This window comes from Spinacia oleracea, chromosome 1 (genome assembly GCF_020520425.1).
Source record: "Spinacia oleracea cultivar Varoflay chromosome 1, BTI_SOV_V1, whole genome shotgun sequence".
In the NCBI taxonomy this organism is placed as follows: Eukaryota; Viridiplantae; Streptophyta; class Magnoliopsida; order Caryophyllales; family Amaranthaceae; genus Spinacia; species Spinacia oleracea.
Window position 1 is genome coordinate 111,680,209 of NC_079487.1, and position 17,977 is coordinate 111,698,185.

Sequence of the window (17,977 nt, forward strand, 5' to 3'; positions counted from 1 at the left end):
AAAATACCTTATGACTAAAGTAAACTATATAATCGAAAAAAATACTCGTCATAACAAAAAAAATCCAAACAAAAAACATAAAAATCTCACCTAAATTTATATTATCACATAAAGATGCAAATAAATCCAAATTCACCCATCACCCATGGCGGGTATGAAGCGGGACGAGTAGGGATGGGGCGGGGCGAGTGGGGATGGGGCAGGGGCGGGTTCAACATAAAATCCACACCCGCCCCATCACCCATGGCGGGTACGATTTTTATACCCATCCCCGCCCCATCACCCGCCTACTTGGGGCGGATGCGGGGCTGGTCTCCCACAAAACCCGCCCCACTGACATTCCTAAGTAGGGGGTAGGTGGGTTAATAGGGGTGGAGTGAGAAATAATATAATATTGTTAGAATATTTCCATTTTTGGAAACAGGTCAAGTATTAAGGGACGGCCCGATAAGAAAAACATGTCAAGTATTTCGGGACGGAGGGAGTAACTCAAAATGCTTAAAATTAGCCCCACTGACGTCACTACTCGAGTCTTTTAGTCGATTTATGATGTTAAAAAATTAACACAAATCATCCCAGCAGGCCCCACCCCGAGAGAAATCTGAGTCTCTCAAAAAGAAAAGGTAAATAAGAATTAAGAAAGGCCTCTGTCTCCCGATCGTCGTCTCTCAAAATTTATTCCTCAGATCTTCCAATCTTCAACCCAAAACATTAAGGAGAGAGAAAGTGGAGCAGATTGAGACAATTTTCAGGTTTGAAATCTCTGGTTGGAGCTCTTTTATCTCAATCGCAGCATCCAATTCTTCTCCCTTATCTCAGGTACATTAACAATTTTAGGGTTTTTGATTTTGCATTCACTTCCTTTTTTTCTACTGATTCTCAATTTTTAGGGTTTTAAAAGTGTAATCTTGCTTACTGTTACGGTATTCTTAATGTAATAGGCAATTGTTTGAACTAAATTGTTTGGGAATTTTGCTCAGCATCTGGGTCAAATTCAGTTTATCTTATCAGCTTTTATCATAATTGTCCATTAATTATGAGTACTCCGTATAAAGGTTTCAAAACCTTTAATTTATGAATTACATGTCAAATTTATTCTTCTAGGTTAAGACCGTTGGTGTCCGATTGATTTAAATTTTTGGAGTGACGGAGTTCTATGCAGATGATGAGACTCACTTATCACTCGATAATGTTGAATTGCTTAATGAGTAATAAAATAAATGTTCTCCAATTCAATCAATTAGCAGATCATACTGAATTTGAGCTATTTTTATTTGTATGTGATGACTATGTAGGTGTAGAATTGTAATATTTCTAAGTCAATCGGTGATTGCTTATTGTGTTAAACCATCATGGGAGAATTGATGTACGAAATCGGGCAAAATGCGTATATAAAGCTAGTGTTACATGCCTTAAAGCATAAGGCGAGCCCCGTTAATGGAGTTTTGGTTGGCCGCTTTGATGGTGGAAAGGGAGTGGTTGAAATTACTGATGCTATCCCTCTTTTTCATTCCAACATTGGTCTCCTCCCTGCTCTGGAGATCGCCCTGATGCAAGTATGTTCTATGTTCTCTCTCTTCTCTCTGCTGTCTATATACGCTCTTTTTCTGTTTGAAATTTTATTATTTCAATTGATATATGTTGCTTTTATTTGCTAAAAGTTGGTTGTGCGCTGTCATTTACCAAATGTTGTTATTATTGAAGCATAATTTGTTAGTGCTGTTCAAAGAAGTAACTATGTATATGACTTGGGTCTTTGGTACGGTTGCAGTAAATTTTAATAGTGATATCTTGTGTTCAACTGTGATTGAGTGGGGGGAGGGAGAGAAGTTTGTAGAGTGGTGTTGAACTTCTGTCTCATGTGTTAGCAGGTGTATTTTAATTGTCTGATTTATCAAACTTATCTTTTTGTATAAACTTCGCAACCCAGTGGGATCAAATTACATCATGCTAGTCCTTGAATGATTGAAGCTATTTTCTTGACGAGGGTCACGAGCTATGTTTACAGAGTGCCAGAGTTCATTTTATTGGTCATACTAGAGTTGCCAGATTTAGCTCATCAGTGAGTGAATGTTAATGGATCTGATTTGAACAGAACTGTGAATCACAGCCAATCCATATCGTGATGGAGAACAAAGACGATGAATTCAATACATATGTGAACCATAAAAATAGTACTGAAATGAACTAGAACAATATTTAGTTAACTGTTTTATGAAAATCCTAATGTGCAATTTACTTATATCGGTAGATTATTCGAATAACCATGGCTTTTCTCTACAACTGAATGATGAATTATTGGTTATTTGGTCTAGTGCTTTGCATCTCTTAAGAGACCCCTTTTTCCTGTAGTTGTCCTGCATACTTGGGATTCTACTCGGCTACTTCTCCAAGCCAACATTGGGTCATAAAAATATGATACTTCCTCTATTTTTTATTAGTTGCTAAATTTCTTTAGTCACGCTTGCTGCATAAATTCCATTATTATCTTTAATTATCTATAAACAAAAGTCATAAAAAAAAATTGATATTAATAAAATAATATTGAGACAAATCTAACAAGATCTCACATGACTATATTTTTTCTGGGTATAAATAACAGAAGATAATCACAGTAAATTATGTGAATAATGTCAAAAAATGGAACGTAGCAACTAATTAAAAACAGAAGTAGTATAATGTAAGTATCTTGCAGACCTTGCACTATAATGTTTCTTCAGTGAAATTCAACCATTTGTTAATGACTGCACTCTTAGGGTATTAATTGGTGTTTCCATGAAGGAGGAATTTCAAGAGTACGTGAGATGATATCATTTCTAGTATTGTCCTGCCATCTGGCACTCGGCAATCTGTCACAAAGAGCACAGTATCCTTTTAGTACTTTTTAATGGGCACTGCATCATGTTGGAAAAATCGGTCAAGGTCTTCTGATTTATGTGTGGAGATAGTTAAGAAACTACGTGGTAAAATTTTTCTTCGGGTAATCGATCTTTCTAGCTCCAATTGGGTTGAATATTTCCAGAGAATCTCTACTCTTCCAATCTGTTTGTTTGGCTGCTTTATGTGTGTTGTGGCTGAATGGAATAGGAATATATGTCTAATAGGGATCCCCTTGATGCCTAATTGCCTCCTCTTGTAGTGAATGTAGATTGTAGCCTCTCTTTGATCACATGCATCAGGGTCTTTCTGGAATTCTCTGATATGTACATTGATTGGTTCACTTCTTAATTTCATTTTTCTCTATATGATGTTCTCTTTGTAAGTTTTTATAAATTTATAATGATAAAAGTACATTTACTGATCTGTTGTCTACGTTATTAGATAGAAGAAAAATATGCAAGTCAAGGTTTGAGCTTGGTGGGTTACTTCCATGCAAATGAAAGGTCCGATGACAATGATCTCGGCAATGTGGCCAAGAACATCGGAGATCATATTTGTCGGTACTTTCCCCAGGCTGGAGTTCTCTTGGTATGCATAGTGACGAGATGCTCGCTCCCTCTTCTTTCCCTTTTAGAGTTAGGGTGCATTCAATGCCTTTTGTTTCTATCAATGCTGATGTTTGATGTTTGATTTCTTAGTTGGACAATAAAAAACTCGAAGCTTTACCAAAAGTGAAAGATCGCAGCCCTGTAATGCAGGTAGCTTTTCTTTCATTTTTCTATGATACGCTTGTAGTGTTTTTTTTTTTGTTTTTTTTTTGTGTGATAATAGCACCCTCTAATCTAGAGCTGCAGCCTGTAGGGAGTTTTTTTTTGTGTGACTGTGAACTGATTTCTTTCTCTGGCTCCATAGAAGATTTATGGTGTGTTTGGATAGCAAGATAGAAGGGGAAAGGAATGGGAGGGAAAGAGGACAAAAGGGAGGGGAAAGAAAGGCATGGTTAAGGTGAGCTCCATTTTCCCTCCAAATCTCTCCAATTTGGAGGGAAAATGGATCCCTCCCTCTTCCTCCCCTTCCTTCCCCAACCTTTTACCCAAACAAGGGAGCTTGTTCCTCTCCCTTTCCCTACCCTCCTTTTGTCTCCATTTTTTGTTATCCAAACAATGTGTTACTTTAGATGATAAATTGAGGCTTGACAGAAGTAGATACCTCTGTTTCTGTTTTCTCTGTACGCTAGCCTGTAGATCAGTTCACCAACCAACAAAGGAGAAATTATGTCTTAGCACAGTAGAGAGGGACTTATCACTTGTGTATATACACATACTCTCTTTACGTTTCGATGCATGTTTGGTGAGATAGTCAGAGGTAAATGGTTGGGACATAGGACTTTATGATAATGCTACTCAACAATCACATGCTGCATGTTGATTTGATCGCGCAAAGCCGCAAAATGTCCAATTGGCATTTTCTAGAATCTCATCCAAGTGAATTTGTTTATATTACATCACATGCCTAGTCCGCTGTTCAGTGTAATGAATTAGGTTTCTTTAATAAAAAGATAAAGCTTCCAAATTGTGTCCTATGTTTTGAGTTGTGAGCTTAGTGTATGTTGACCTCCAGCTCTAGCTAGTGACATTAAAATGGGCTGGAATTACTAAAAACACTGACTATCGGATGGAGAGATACTTGCCTTGACTCCACTTTGCTTTGTTATGTTGTAGGAGAGATACTTGCCTTGACTACATCCCTTGTTGCATTGCTTTGTTATGTTGTAGGAGAGATACTTGCCTTGACTCCACTTTCTGGTCATTATTCTTTTATATCTTAGAAGTTAGAAGTTTTATATTTGATTGGTGCTTCCATTATATCAGCTGTATTCAAAAGATGGATCCAAATGGAAAGTAGAGGAGAGTGGTCGGCTAGTATTGAAGGAGCCATCAGCAAACATAATATTATTGGATTATGCATCAACCCAGAAATGGGAGGAAATTGTAGACTTTGATGATCACCTTGACGACATTAACAAGTAAGTTCCTGTTATTTTACTCTAGCAACATGGTGTAAATTGCTCAGAATGACGGTATTAATCTTACATGCAATCGATTTCTTCTTGTAGGGACTGGCTAAATGCTGAATTATTCAAGTGAGACTTGTGAATCTAAGAACTCATCTGAGCTTGATCTGGTTGAATATTTAACTATTGAACTTGGAGCAAAGAACAATCAGATGGATTGATAGGCTCAGATCTCACGAGTATTGTTCTTGTCTACATTCTTGGAAGTTTTGGTAATTCAAATGAAGTATTTATACTGCCTTGTGGCTTTCTCACATTATCAAGAGCTAATCAGGATTTTGACCAATTTGTATTTGTGAAGACTTTACAAGTCTTCACTTTCATTACTCTTGTTTGCTCTTTTCTTAATTTATCAGCAACTAGAAAGGTGGAGTAGTTAAATTTAAATCCAATTTGTTTTGACAAGCAATTCGGTGTCTTTTTCAAACTTGCGGTAATGGTATACATGAATTCCCTTGTGCAAGGCACCTACATGCAACTTAGGCCCTAAACTCCTCATCTTCCCATGAATACATGATGAGAGTATCAAACCCAGTCACAGGTCACTGGATTTGTAGAGCAGTCCATCGTATTTTGAGATTTTGATATAAAAGTTGTTTTTTACTCCCTCCGTCCCTAAAAAAAATGCCTTTAACAAGGTGTTCAACTTGTTTGGAGACGTTTGCTTCGCATTGGTAATGGTTTACCTTCCTAATCGCAGCATTCTAGCAACCAGAGCTTTCCCACCTCATTCCATTGATTCCATCAACAATCCACCTTAACCAACTTAGAAATGGTAGATGTATGTATAAGTCACATCAGTATATTTTCGAGTATGTTTTACCGGTCAGAAATCGGTATGAGAATGCAATATTGACAGCTACTGCAAAATGCTAATCATACAAACAAACAAGAAGAATGTGTCGTGCCCACAAGTAATTATAATTTGGGAATCAAACTAATGATAAATAATAAAAATCATCACAGTTTACTTATCAATCATTCAGCTAGGTGCCAAGCATAACTGCATGCAACGGTTATTTTGACAAAACAAAAATCCTTAGCTCGATTCTATCATTTTATGTTGGTTGATGTTTCTACCTTATATCTTAAATATCCGATCTGATCCTAGGCTGAATATAATTATCATATAAATAGTTCAAATTACATTATCAACGTCAATCTAAAATTATTTTATTAACGACTTAAATTTAGTCCTTCCTATGATCAACTAGAATATTCTTTCTGGAAGTTTCTTCGGTTGTTCCTGATGCGGCGGCATAATTCAGAACGGCAAAGTCGTCAAACATTCCTGGAGATCTTTAAGTTGCCTGTAAATATATTTGGCTTTCATATTTATTTCATCGTCCAGCTTTTGTGATTCCTTTATCTGATCATTGGGGAAGATATTGTATGAGCTACGGAGTATTCTGTCCATAAAGGTAATATTTTGTGTAGTGTGATAGTGTCTGCCTATATATCTAAACTGATATTGTTGTAGGAGATATGACTAATAGTAGATTAAATTAGAATAGCTTATCTTAAATTATGTCGTGGCGTGACACCAATCACTGCCCTAAAGTTGAATTTGCCCCGCTACACACACGGACTCATGGCAATCAACCCCCAGGGTTACACGACTCTTCATATCCGGTGTGGACGGATACGAAGATTGAGAACACCCTTAAACAATGCCCAGAACAATGGTAGATTTTGTGTTTTCATTTTCGGAGAGGATGAAGAGGTTAATTTTCTCTGTCTCTGGAGGAAGAATCAATAGCCTTTAAATAGGCCGAAAAGATATTCAAGAATAGAAGGTTATTAATTGGTCATCAATTAGCCATAAATGGAGGAAGCAATTAAGGTAATAACGGTCAACAAATCAATTAGTTGACATTACACAATCAATCCAATAATTAAGGTCAAAAATTGATCATTCATAATAAGAAAGACCACATTATAATTATGGGAACTTTAATTCTTTTGAAGCAACATAATTTGGAGTTTTCAATATAGACTGACAGGGGGTATAACTCCAACATTCCCCCACATGATTCAAAAGAAGATAGGCTTTATTATAAGAAGATGTTCTGGGCAAGGGATACTTAGTTTTACAAGTATCAATGTCTTGTGGACTTGAATTGATACCTAGTGCATACTAGTATGTCATACAACCATGTAAGGTAGAATTACCCTTGAACCTTGCATGGGGATTGTAGTAACACAACAACGCACCAAACTTTTCTCAAAACAAGTAGTGTTCTCGCGAACTTTAATAAGTCAATGCCCCACATATGCCTGGTTTTTCATGAACGCTCTAGAGGTCCTAGCCTAAGGAACCTCATAGGGGATTGGGCGTAACCCCCACATTCACATAGGTAAGTTCATCAAGTTTGTACTGTCACAAACCACCTTCACAAGGCTATGAACTTATTAAGAGTTTTGGCTCAACCTTACACATATGACAGTAGAAATAGTACTACATCACTTTAAATTATTAGTAGGAATGGTTGTAGTACAATACTTGAGTTCTTTTGTGACTTCGTTTGACCCATTGAACTTAGTTATTTCTAAGACGGGTATCAATCACAATTTACTCCACATAGGCTTCATACCCATTCCTTAATGCTGACTCCAGCACACAATTTATACAAAGGCCTTTGATGAGAGAATCTCAATATTCCTCTCATTTTCACACGATATCACAATTTTTTTTTTCCCATGATCAATGTCCATGCCTCAAGCATGTATTCTAATCACATTACAAGCTATCTCAATTATAGCTTGTAAGCCAAAACACATGGAACTAATGGAGTTGGCTTTACCAACAATGGATCTCACATATTCCAATTAACTCATTGTACCTGACAAGAGTGACAACCCACATACATAGTAATATGTAAATAATAATATGGAGAAATAGAAAAATCACCTTACCCCCACAATGAGCTAACATCCAAAAGCTTTTCTATGGTAGAATCCAATGATAAGGACACTCAACTCCATAATAGAATTATCACTTTCTATTAACCCAATAGACATCTCAAACATACTCGTTTGACCTTCATCCCAAGGTACATTTCAATGATTAGTGAGAACACTTTATATTCTCCACCAGCAACACACGCTTGTCTACATATTCTGCTTACCACATAAGCAACATCAAGTTGATAACCAAACATAAAAAATTAGACCTCCAAACACATAAATTTCAACAGCAATATGATAGGAACATACTATATAATGATGGTCACTCAATAGGAAATTGGTTATTTTATCAAGCACTACATATTCATTTTAGTTTGGTAGTACCTTTACCAACTTATTTGTCACATCTCAACCCAATTTTTAAAGGTTGTGTTTTGGCTCCTTCATGGTTTGACAAGTCTCAATAGATCATAACTCATTCATATGTCCACTTTAATTGGTTACTCTCAAGAAATTAGCGCCAAAATATTACTCATGAATTCATCATACAACATATGAGTCTCGTTTACTATTAGAAAACACCTCATGACCTTATTAATCATGTGACATAAATGTAACTTGCTTCTGCGCTAAATAAATAAGAAAAAAATAAATCCACCTCAACAAGGTATTTCAAAGGAAATGATAATGCAATACCTCGTGCAAACAGATGAACATAATAGCTTATGTTTACACACTTATTTGGTGTTTGGTTAAGTAGGACTTTTAATTTCCGTTAAACATAAACAATGAGGTCGAATTGGTCTCACCTAGCCCTTTGACATGAAATAGTTACACCTCGAGATTCAAGTATATGAAACAAAAATATGTATAAAAGTATACGAAGTAGATTTACAATTCCACTCTACAATTATAACAAAATTTAAACTCCTTGTGATTTTACTCTTATAGTTCAATTTCCCTTTAGTCCCACACTAACGGGGTTACTCTTGACATGAGCTTTAGCAAAGACTTTAAAAACACCATATCCATCGATTGTAGGATTAGAAAATAACACCAAGGTCTCATACTGCTTTAGCAAACCAACATAAACATCTCCTAATCCATCATGATCCAAAAGAATAATAAAATAAAGAGCAATAAACAACTTGCTAATAGGATATTATCCTTCGAATTAGTCTTATTGCCCATTCTAGATTTCCGTTACTAATAAATGTATCCCATTTTCCTCAAGTACTAACTCACAAATCCCCCACATTGACCAACACAAAGTGTTGACAGAATATACCACGCAATGGAGATTGCATTTTATATGAAAATTAGTTAGATTTTGACACAGCATAGTTAAAATAAGGAAATACTCCATTTATACAGTAACTTGTACGAGCCAATCTATGTAAACTTGACTAATCGTTTGATTTTGGTGAACCAACATCCTTTTGTTTAGAGCCTTAACTATGCTCCTTTTATTCCTGTAGTATTATTACATGATAAAAAAAAAGTGAACAACATCACCAGATTACTACTGCATATGTACCATCCAACAAAGGTTAATCAAATCAACTTGCTTATGGATGTACCAAAAAATGTATCATTAGCAATGGTGTCTCCACTTTACCGAAAAGATTATGAAAATAGAGTAATCCAAAACCATGACCCAAAAAACAGAAGGGTTGGAAAAACACATCAATCAAGGAATAAATAAGGAGAGAAAATTATGAAAATAATCTTAAATGAAAGAAAATTCATTAAATACATTAATATGGTTGTTAGACGAAATCAGTCCACTAATTTCGTCCAAGCGTGCAACTGTGCTTCTTTTGAAGCATCCCATTAATTCGAGCAATAACTCCATAAACTGCTAATTTTTTCAACAAATAAAAAAAATTAACAAATTGAAATTCTTAAATGATATTGGGAACTCTGTAGAAGTAAAACCACAAGTTATCAATTTGATCGAGTCTTGAACTATTCATTATTCGTCTTCCATGTTCAGATTATGATTCCCAAAAACTTAGTACGGCACAATTGGAAATTTGGAACCAAAGAATCAAAATTATGGAACATGCAATATACTTTGGCAAAGATTATGGAAATCTTAGCAGCACAATATAGATGCACCGAACGTAATAACGTATACGTCAATATATATATTCATTTTTTATATTATTATTATTAACAAACCCTTGAATACTATACCGATTAAACAAAACAACAACCGTAAATGCTTTGTTCCTTGCGGCAGCGATTAACAAAATACGTTTCAACGCAATACTATTAGCCATAATAATAACAACATATAAATTCAACTTTAGATTGTAGGAGATATGACTAATAGTAGATTAAATTAGAATAGCTTATCTTAAATTATGTCGTGGCGTGACACCAATCACTGCCCTAAAGTTGAATTTGCCCCGCTACACACACGGACTCATGGCAATCAACCCCCAGGGTTACACGACTCTTCATATCCGGTGCGGACGGATACGAAGATTGAGAACACCCTTAAACAATGCCCAGAACAATGGTAGATTTTGTGTTTTCATTTTCGGAGAGGATGAAGAGGTTAATTTTCTCTGTCTCTGGAGGAAGAATCAATAGCCTTTAAATAGGCCGAAAAGATATTCAAGAATAGAAGGTTATTAATTGGTCATCAATTAGCCATAAATGGAGGAAGCAATTAAGGTAATAACGGTCAACAAATCAATTAGTTGACATTACACAATCAATCCAATAATTAAGGTAAAAAATTGATCATTCATAGTAAGAAAGACCACATTATAATTATGGGAACTTTAATTTTTTTGAAGCAACATAATTTGGAGTTTTCAATATAGACTGATAGGGGTATAACTCCAACAATTGTTATTGACCAAGTACCTTATAATCTTAAATTACATAAAATCAATCCAATACAGTTTAATGCTCGTTCGTCAGTTTTCAGTTTTTGTTTTTTTTGTTCGAGTATCTGATTAATATTTCTGATAGTCTTGAATTAATCGTAATTTTGTGTTACTATTATAACCTGTGTATATGCATTTTCTAGAAAGTTAAAAATGTTAGAGCAATTCCATGGACATGCTCACAAAAAAAAATGAGCATATGAGCAAGTAGCCCACCATTGGTATAACAATGATATAAGCGATTGTTAAAACCTTGTAGCTATTTTTGGGCCACGTAGCTCAGAAAAAAATATAGCTCAAAAAAATAAATTATTTAAGCTAAATATTATAGGGAGCTACAAAGTATTGTAGCCCACCAATGTAAAAATTTATAATTTCAATTAATTGTAGCTAGAAATTTGATATGACAAACTTAGCCACAACATCTTGTAGCTCACCATTGGAGTTGCTTTTACTTTGATTAAATATAGGAACTTTTAAATGAAACTTTGTAGAAAATGCAACTTTCTTTTTTTTTTTTGTCAACTAAGCAATTTCAGTTTATTTTTTTCTTATTTGTCTTCACCCAATCACCCCCACGTATTTTAATGTCTAACTAAATAAGCACTAAGTAATAGCCTAACTAGTGTGGCGCCCGGGCGATGCCCCGGTTGCTACTTTGAATAATTAAAATTCGAGATTCTTTTTCAACTCAATATTTGACCAAAATATATTTAGTCCATAAAAGTGAAAAGATTCATTGAGTTCATCAATTACACGTGTACGTTACCGTCATTTATCATGCCAAATAATTTTTCAGTTAGATCATCTTACAATTCGTTTAATTTATTTTCTAATGGAACTATGTTCTTCAAATTAATAAGATATATGCATGGCATTTCTGTAGTTGATGCTTATGAGACTTATGATATATATCATGTTTAATTCATTGTTCTCCTAATATTTTAATTGCTATTTTTTATTCCAATATATTCCATAAAAAATAAAAGGTAACATAAAGATTTAGTTGTTTTAGACTTCGTGTTAACATGTGTTTATAAATTAATGTGCATGGATAAGCAACAATTAATGGTTGGTTAAGATGGTAATGAGAGTTATTCTCCAAACGTGAGGTCTTAGTATAGATAGTGATTTATTTGTTTGAACTTTTAAGTACTTTACTCTATGTAAAAAGCCGTTAATTTTGGTGGAAATGATGCAGTTTGATTAGAAAGATGGTTTAATCGTTGAAGTAATTATGTAGCTCAAATGATTCATATGGCACTTTAACTTAGGGTCCTAGTCCTTTGCTCCTACGGGAAAACTGCATGTGAAATTAATAAATAAACGGGTCTCCCCTTCTCCCCAAAACAGAACCACGACTAGACATCAATTGATCCGATTCCAACTCCAATTCTTTATCTTTGTACTTGTACCGATCGATTAATCATTAATATTAATTAACCATGCTAATTGATGATATAGTCCTCAATTACCCCCTTCAGCCCTTATGTTACGGACTACTATCCCTCGGGTTTCAAAATTCCTCAAATGTCTTCCACTTTTACACAAATTCACCAAATGTTTTTAGGTTAATGACGTTATTAAGGCCGTTTGGTAAACTTGTGTAAAACTCGGCGGCATTTGATGAATTTGGAAACCCAAGGGATATCTGGTGAATTTTGTGATCTAATGCTCTAATGAAAAAATGTGAAAATTTTAGTGCCCCAATCAATTTGATTGATTAAAATTATCACTTGCACGATTTTTAACAATAGAACATTTATGTTACAATATAAAAGAAAATATTTTAAATGTAGAGATTAACATGAGACATCAAAACATAATATGTAAAAAAAACAAAGAGTGTATTAAATAATATTTCGAATTAATTACAAATTTTATTTAAACTATGTCTTATAATGCATGTATGTTTACTATTCTTGCTTTTGACAATTAACTAGTTTTTAGGCTTGGCGATGTCCCAAGTTACTACATTAATAACATTTACATTTACTTATATATACTAGTCGTTGGATCGTGCGCTAGCGCGCACGATCCTTCAAGGTATAAAAAAATTATTTTATAAAAAATATTACGTAAAAGACGAGCATTTATAAATTTATGGTAAATGCTAGAAAATAATGTTAAAGTTCTATTTGCACGTAATTGATAACGAAATTTATTATATGTGAAGTCTTGCTATAATGGATACTTTCCTACACAACTATTATGCCTTGTACTATTTACATTACATTGTTTATAACCACATAGCGTTGATATCCAATAAAATCTTACTTTAATTCTTAAATAAAAAAATCATAACTATCAATACATATGTTGTCATATTGGTAGTAGTAGGACATTGAAGCAATGAGAAAGGACTCAAAATGAAAAGGGCGAGGAAAGGGTGTGGCAACAGGTGGAAAGGAACGTGGCACATAAGATTGTAATGAAAGGGAAAGGGTAAAAATATAATCCCACTATTACCAAGGAAAAGACAAAAATAAACAATAAAGGAAATGGAGGGGTATATTCGTAAATTCACTATTACATGAATAGTAAGCAATGTTCAAGCCTTTATATATGTTAGGATATATATATATTTTTTTTTGCAATGATAACATGAAACATGTAATAGCTTAGTGGTGAAGGGTTTGTTGTTTAAACTAAAGATTAGGGGTTAAAACCTTACGTAAACCATATTTGACATCTTTTTATAGGGGATCATGAAAAAACCCGTTATGATTATATTTACCTGATAATCCTTCTGTCCCTAAAAATTGTCTCACATCGCTTTTCCTACTGAATCGACATCTATCACAAGTTAGTTTGCCTAGCAAACACGTTCATACTCTGTACTTGAGCTACTTCCAAACATTTTATAGTTGATGGGGATGTGACATTCAAGTCCAAGGTGAATTTCCCATCAACTTGTTGGTTGGAAGACCCTATTGGTCTATTTCTTATAGAGAGTATCAACCATAAGAATACATGACCCAGTTTAGTAGCATTGACATTATTCTATTACGGTGTAAGAAACTAAAGCGACTCATATCCAGCATAACTCGACCCGTATTGACTGAACATTAGCGATGTCAGTGGGGCGGGTTTCACGGGAGACCCGCCCCACATCAGCCCCAAATAGGCTAAGGTTGGGAGAGGTTTGGCGGGGTGATGGGGGTGGGGATGGGTATAAAAAGCATACCCGCCACGGATGATTGGGCGGGTGTGAATTTTGCGTTAACTTGGACCTGTACGTCCCGTCCCATCCCCACCCCATCCCCTACGGCCACGCTTCATTCCGTCAACCACCCGAGTATCCTTTGTTTCCTACGTGAATTTAAAATTTTAAAAAAGATTTAAGTTGAACCCATTTTTTTATGTGCTCGGATTTGTTTATATGTAATAGAATGAATTTAGGCGATACTTTTAAGTTTTTGTTTGGATTTTTCATTATGGCAAGTACTTTTTTTCCCCATTATTTATGTTATTTTTAGTTATCAAGTATGTTTTTAAGAAAAACTAGGCGGGTTTTTATTGTGGGTATGGGGCTAGGGATGAGACGGGGATTGATACTCTAGGTGGTGGGACGGAGATGGATTTTAGTTTTTACCTGTTGGGACGGGGATGAAGATTAATTTTGTACCCACCATGGACAATAGAGCGGTGATAGAAATACAAATTTTAGGTGGGGATGGAGGGACCTACATCCACATTCGCATCCGTCACGACCTACGCTACCGAACCTGACTAAAAAATCCGACATAATCCGAATGGCAATACCGGACTCGAAGTACCCGATTGGATGGGTGTAATTGTAGACACGTGTTCGACTCCTTGTAAAATGTCTTATTCCACTGAAGAATTGAAATTTCATCTTTCCCATTTGTAAACAACAACAAAAAACTTATCTAAAAAGCCGCGCATAAACATCTGATTAGAATAATAGTCGTTCGCAGTGGAGCCAGCAAAGGTTGGTGCTAACTTTTCCCAGATTTTTATATTTATCCCCCGCGTCTCTTTCCTCTTCCTTCTACTTTCTCTCTCCTCTTCCCTCCCATCATTATCATCCATCTCTTCTGCACCCACCTGCCGTTCTCCACTTCTCCATTTCTTCTCCTCAGATCCTTCAATTTAAGGTCTGCATTTCTTCTCCTAAACAAGAACTACAAAAAAACCCATTAAAATTCTGCAAATTTTTACCTTTTTTTTTGGTTTTTTCTTTTTCATGCAATTATAAGTCCTGAATTTAATAATTTTGAGGTTGACCCATGTTTTAATTTGTTGTTCAGATCAGCTTAATTTGTGTTTTGGAGGAGAGAGAAAAAGAAGGGAGAGTTTTAAGGTGGTGGGTTTTGGAGTTTTAAGGGGAGGAGGAGCTGTTAGATCTGTAACAAGAGGGAGGAGGAAAGGAAAACGATGTCGTTTACAGGAACTCAACAGAAATGCAAGGTTTGCGATAAGACTGTGTATGTGATGGATCAACTTTCTGCTGATGGTGTTTCTTATCACAAGTCTTGCTTCAAATGCCATCACTGCAAAAGCAGGCTTCAGGTAACCCCTTTTTTTTAAAAAAAATCAATTTTTAAGGGATCAAGTTAATTTTATTTTATTTTTTACTTTTTTTATTTGCAATCTTGATTAATTAGTCTGAGTAGTATATATATATTTTTTGATTATTAAGACTTTAAACTTTCTTACAAATTTCAGGTTTTGTATTGTAAATGGACAATGTGGAAAATTGTTATTTGTTGCTCACAATAATTGAGCTTTTCTGGGTTTTTGGGGTGACTTTGTTTGGACTGATCTTATATGCTAGCTGTTCCAGGTCCCCTGTGAAATTAAATTAAAAAAGAAAAGAAATTGGAAGTTTTAAGAAAGGTTTTCTTGTTCTAGATGGTTTATGACATGGGTAATTTGTTTTTTTGGTGTTCTTTGAATTTATATGGTTTATGTCAAATTGTCAACGGCATTTACGGTCTGTTTGGTAGGCCATAATACATGGCACCGATGGCGGTAATGAGAATGATGTTGTTGCCTCCATTGCACCAAAAGAGAAGGGTATTTTGCTGCTGTTTAGGTTGATGACTTGTTATTTTTAGTTTTTGGCTTGCTGCAATGCAGCTCAAAAGAACATAAACTTGCTGGTTTTTAGAAAAAATCATTGCTTGTCTAGGTTGTGACATGCAACATTCTATTAAGTGACAATACTTAAAACCATATGTTTTGAGAAAATAGATGGAAGAGTCGAGGATCAAACTATCCTTCTGGTCTTGAAAAGAAGAATAAATGCTGGTCAGCTGGTGTATCAGTATATGATCACTATCCTTAGAGTTTGTATATGTTTATTTGTATATTGCTAAAGCCTTGGTTATGATGGAAGTGTTCTATACACGATCAGAACCATGGAAAGAAAAGAATTTGAATTTGTCCCTCATGTGCAACCCTTTGTTATTTTGGGTTTATACTAGCAAATAGCAATGCATGGTTAAGGTGGTTAATTTTGCTGGCTAACGTATCTGCTACCTTGCAGCTGCACAGTTTTTCTTCAATGGAAGGTGTCTTATACTGCAAGCCTCACTTTGAGCAGTTGTTCAAGGAAACAGGGAACTTCAACAAGAATTTTCAATCCCGTATGATTTCCTTCACATCCTTAATCTGCATTTAAGATCTTTATGATTTCTGACCATTTACCTGAACTATGAATATATTCCATTTAACTTATGTATGTACGCTTTTCAACAGCTGCGAAACTACTAGCTGAAAAGTCACCTGATCTGAAGCCTCAGCTGGTAAAATCTCCTCCATTATGATGCTTCTTTGATAAAGTTGGGAGACCTAGTTGTTTCTTCTCTGATATCCAATTATGCATTTTGGTCTCAGACAAGGTCGCCAAGCAAAGCCGCAAGCATGTTTTCAGGCACTCAAGAAAAATGTACAACTTGCTCCAAAACTGTTTATCCCATAGAGAAGGTAATTTGTTTTTATCCTATTTGTTACAAAATATGCACTTAAATTAGTCAGGCTTAGCTTTAGTTTCTCTGTTTTCAAAGTTGTTTGTGTAATCCACTCCCCAAGAGACCCGAAAAAAAAAAAAGAGAACTTATCAATCCATGAAATGTAAACATTGCACTGGATGAACCGTAATGACGTTGTTGTACTTGTTTGAAATTCTATATTCAAGAAATGACTTGAACAAACGTATAGGAAAAATATGTCAGCAAATTTGTAAGCTGGATAGGTGAGGTTATTCCGATGTTATTCATCATAACCTACCTTAAGTACTCATGTTGGATCTTTACATTCGACTTGAACTTCTTCCATGAAAGTCAGGAGTCTGTTACTTGGACACCTACCTGTGTCCAGCACAGCACCGAAGCTGGAGTAACATCCATGTTTATTGCTTAAAAAGCCCTTCATAAGGCTTCATTGTCTATCCTTATATTGTGATTTGAGTATTTGTATTAGTTCTTGACTATCCAGGAGTAGTTAAACCTGGTTTTGCTTCAAATAGTTCAAACATCAAAATATATAGTCTCTATCGCCTTTTGTTTGGTGTCTTTACTCTTCAGGTTCATGTATAGGAAAATATTCATTTTAGGGTAACTGAGCTTGAGTCAAATCTTGTCTAAAGCCAGTGAGGGAGAAAAAAAAACTGAAGATAGGTTTTCTAGTGTCTGTTTAATTACTCTGTACCTTTTCCTTGGTTACTGATTCCATATTGAAATACCCATCAGGTGACAGTGGAAAACATATTCTATCACAAGTCTTGTTTTAAGTGCTCACATGGTGGCTGCTCCATTACACCTTCAAACTATGCTGCCCTTGATGGAATTCTCTACTGCAAACATCATTTCTCACAGCTTTTCAGAGAGAAAGGAAGCTACAATCATATTATGAAGTCTGCTTCCGTCAAGCGAGCAGCTGCTCTCATTCCTGAAGCTGTTGCAGCTGCAGTTCCAGCTCCCGAAACTTGAGTTCCTAAAAAAAATTTGAAATGAATTATTTGGATAGCATTGCCTTATTCGTGTGTGACAACAAGTTAACAAAAAGACTGATGCCTCTGCTTTGTTGTGTATTATCAATTACATTGACTCTGGTGTTTGCTTAAAATGAGAATTGTGCTCTTTTGTAACCCTTGGAGTATGATTTTTCTCATACAGTTTCTCTATTAACCAATGCATCAAGATGAGAAACTAAAATCTACCTTACTCTTGAACCAAAGAACGAA

General features: G+C 35.2%; 2 protein-coding genes across 2 annotated transcripts; both read left to right on the top strand.

Annotated features, from left to right (window-relative positions):
- Positions 1–615: 615 nt before the first annotated feature.
- LOC110805671 (ER membrane protein complex subunit 8/9 homolog) lies at positions 616–5,363 on the top strand. The gene is made up of 6 exons (XM_022011300.2): positions 616–819; positions 1,296–1,556; positions 3,322–3,468; positions 3,579–3,638; positions 4,752–4,906; positions 4,997–5,363. The coding sequence occupies exons 2-6, from the start codon at positions 1,353–1,355 to the stop codon at positions 5,025–5,027; spliced, it is 597 nt and encodes a 198-aa protein (XP_021866992.1). The 5' UTR covers positions 616–819; positions 1,296–1,352; the 3' UTR covers positions 5,028–5,363.
- A 9,360-nt stretch (positions 5,364–14,723) lies between these two features.
- LOC110805668 (LIM domain-containing protein WLIM2b) lies at positions 14,724–17,881 on the top strand. The gene is made up of 6 exons (XM_022011296.2): positions 14,724–14,885; positions 15,039–15,300; positions 16,280–16,379; positions 16,492–16,538; positions 16,630–16,719; positions 17,484–17,881. Exons 2-6 carry the CDS (start codon positions 15,166–15,168, stop codon positions 17,721–17,723), a joined length of 612 nt encoding a protein of 203 aa, XP_021866988.1. The 5' UTR covers positions 14,724–14,885; positions 15,039–15,165; the 3' UTR covers positions 17,724–17,881.
- The last annotated feature ends 96 nt before the right edge of the window (positions 17,882–17,977 follow it).

Bases quoted from the DNA above. Each gene is read 5' to 3' on its own strand.
- LOC110805668 (XM_022011296.2), top strand. From the start codon at position 15,166: ATGTCGTTTACAGGAACTCAACAGAAATGCAAGGTTTGCGATAAGACT. The intron at 16,380-16,491 runs GTATGATTTCCT...GCTTTTCAACAG, and splicing joins CAACAAGAATTTTCAATCCC to CTGCGAAACTACTAGCTGAA. The intron at 16,720-17,483 runs GTAATTTGTTTT...AATACCCATCAG, and splicing joins CTGTTTATCCCATAGAGAAG to GTGACAGTGGAAAACATATT.
- LOC110805671 (XM_022011300.2), top strand. From the start codon at position 1,353: ATGGGAGAATTGATGTACGAAATCGGGCAAAATGCGTATATAAAGCTA. The intron at 1,557-3,321 runs GTATGTTCTATG...CTACGTTATTAG, and splicing joins TGGAGATCGCCCTGATGCAA to ATAGAAGAAAAATATGCAAG. The intron at 3,469-3,578 runs GTATGCATAGTG...TTGATTTCTTAG, and splicing joins CCCAGGCTGGAGTTCTCTTG to TTGGACAATAAAAAACTCGA.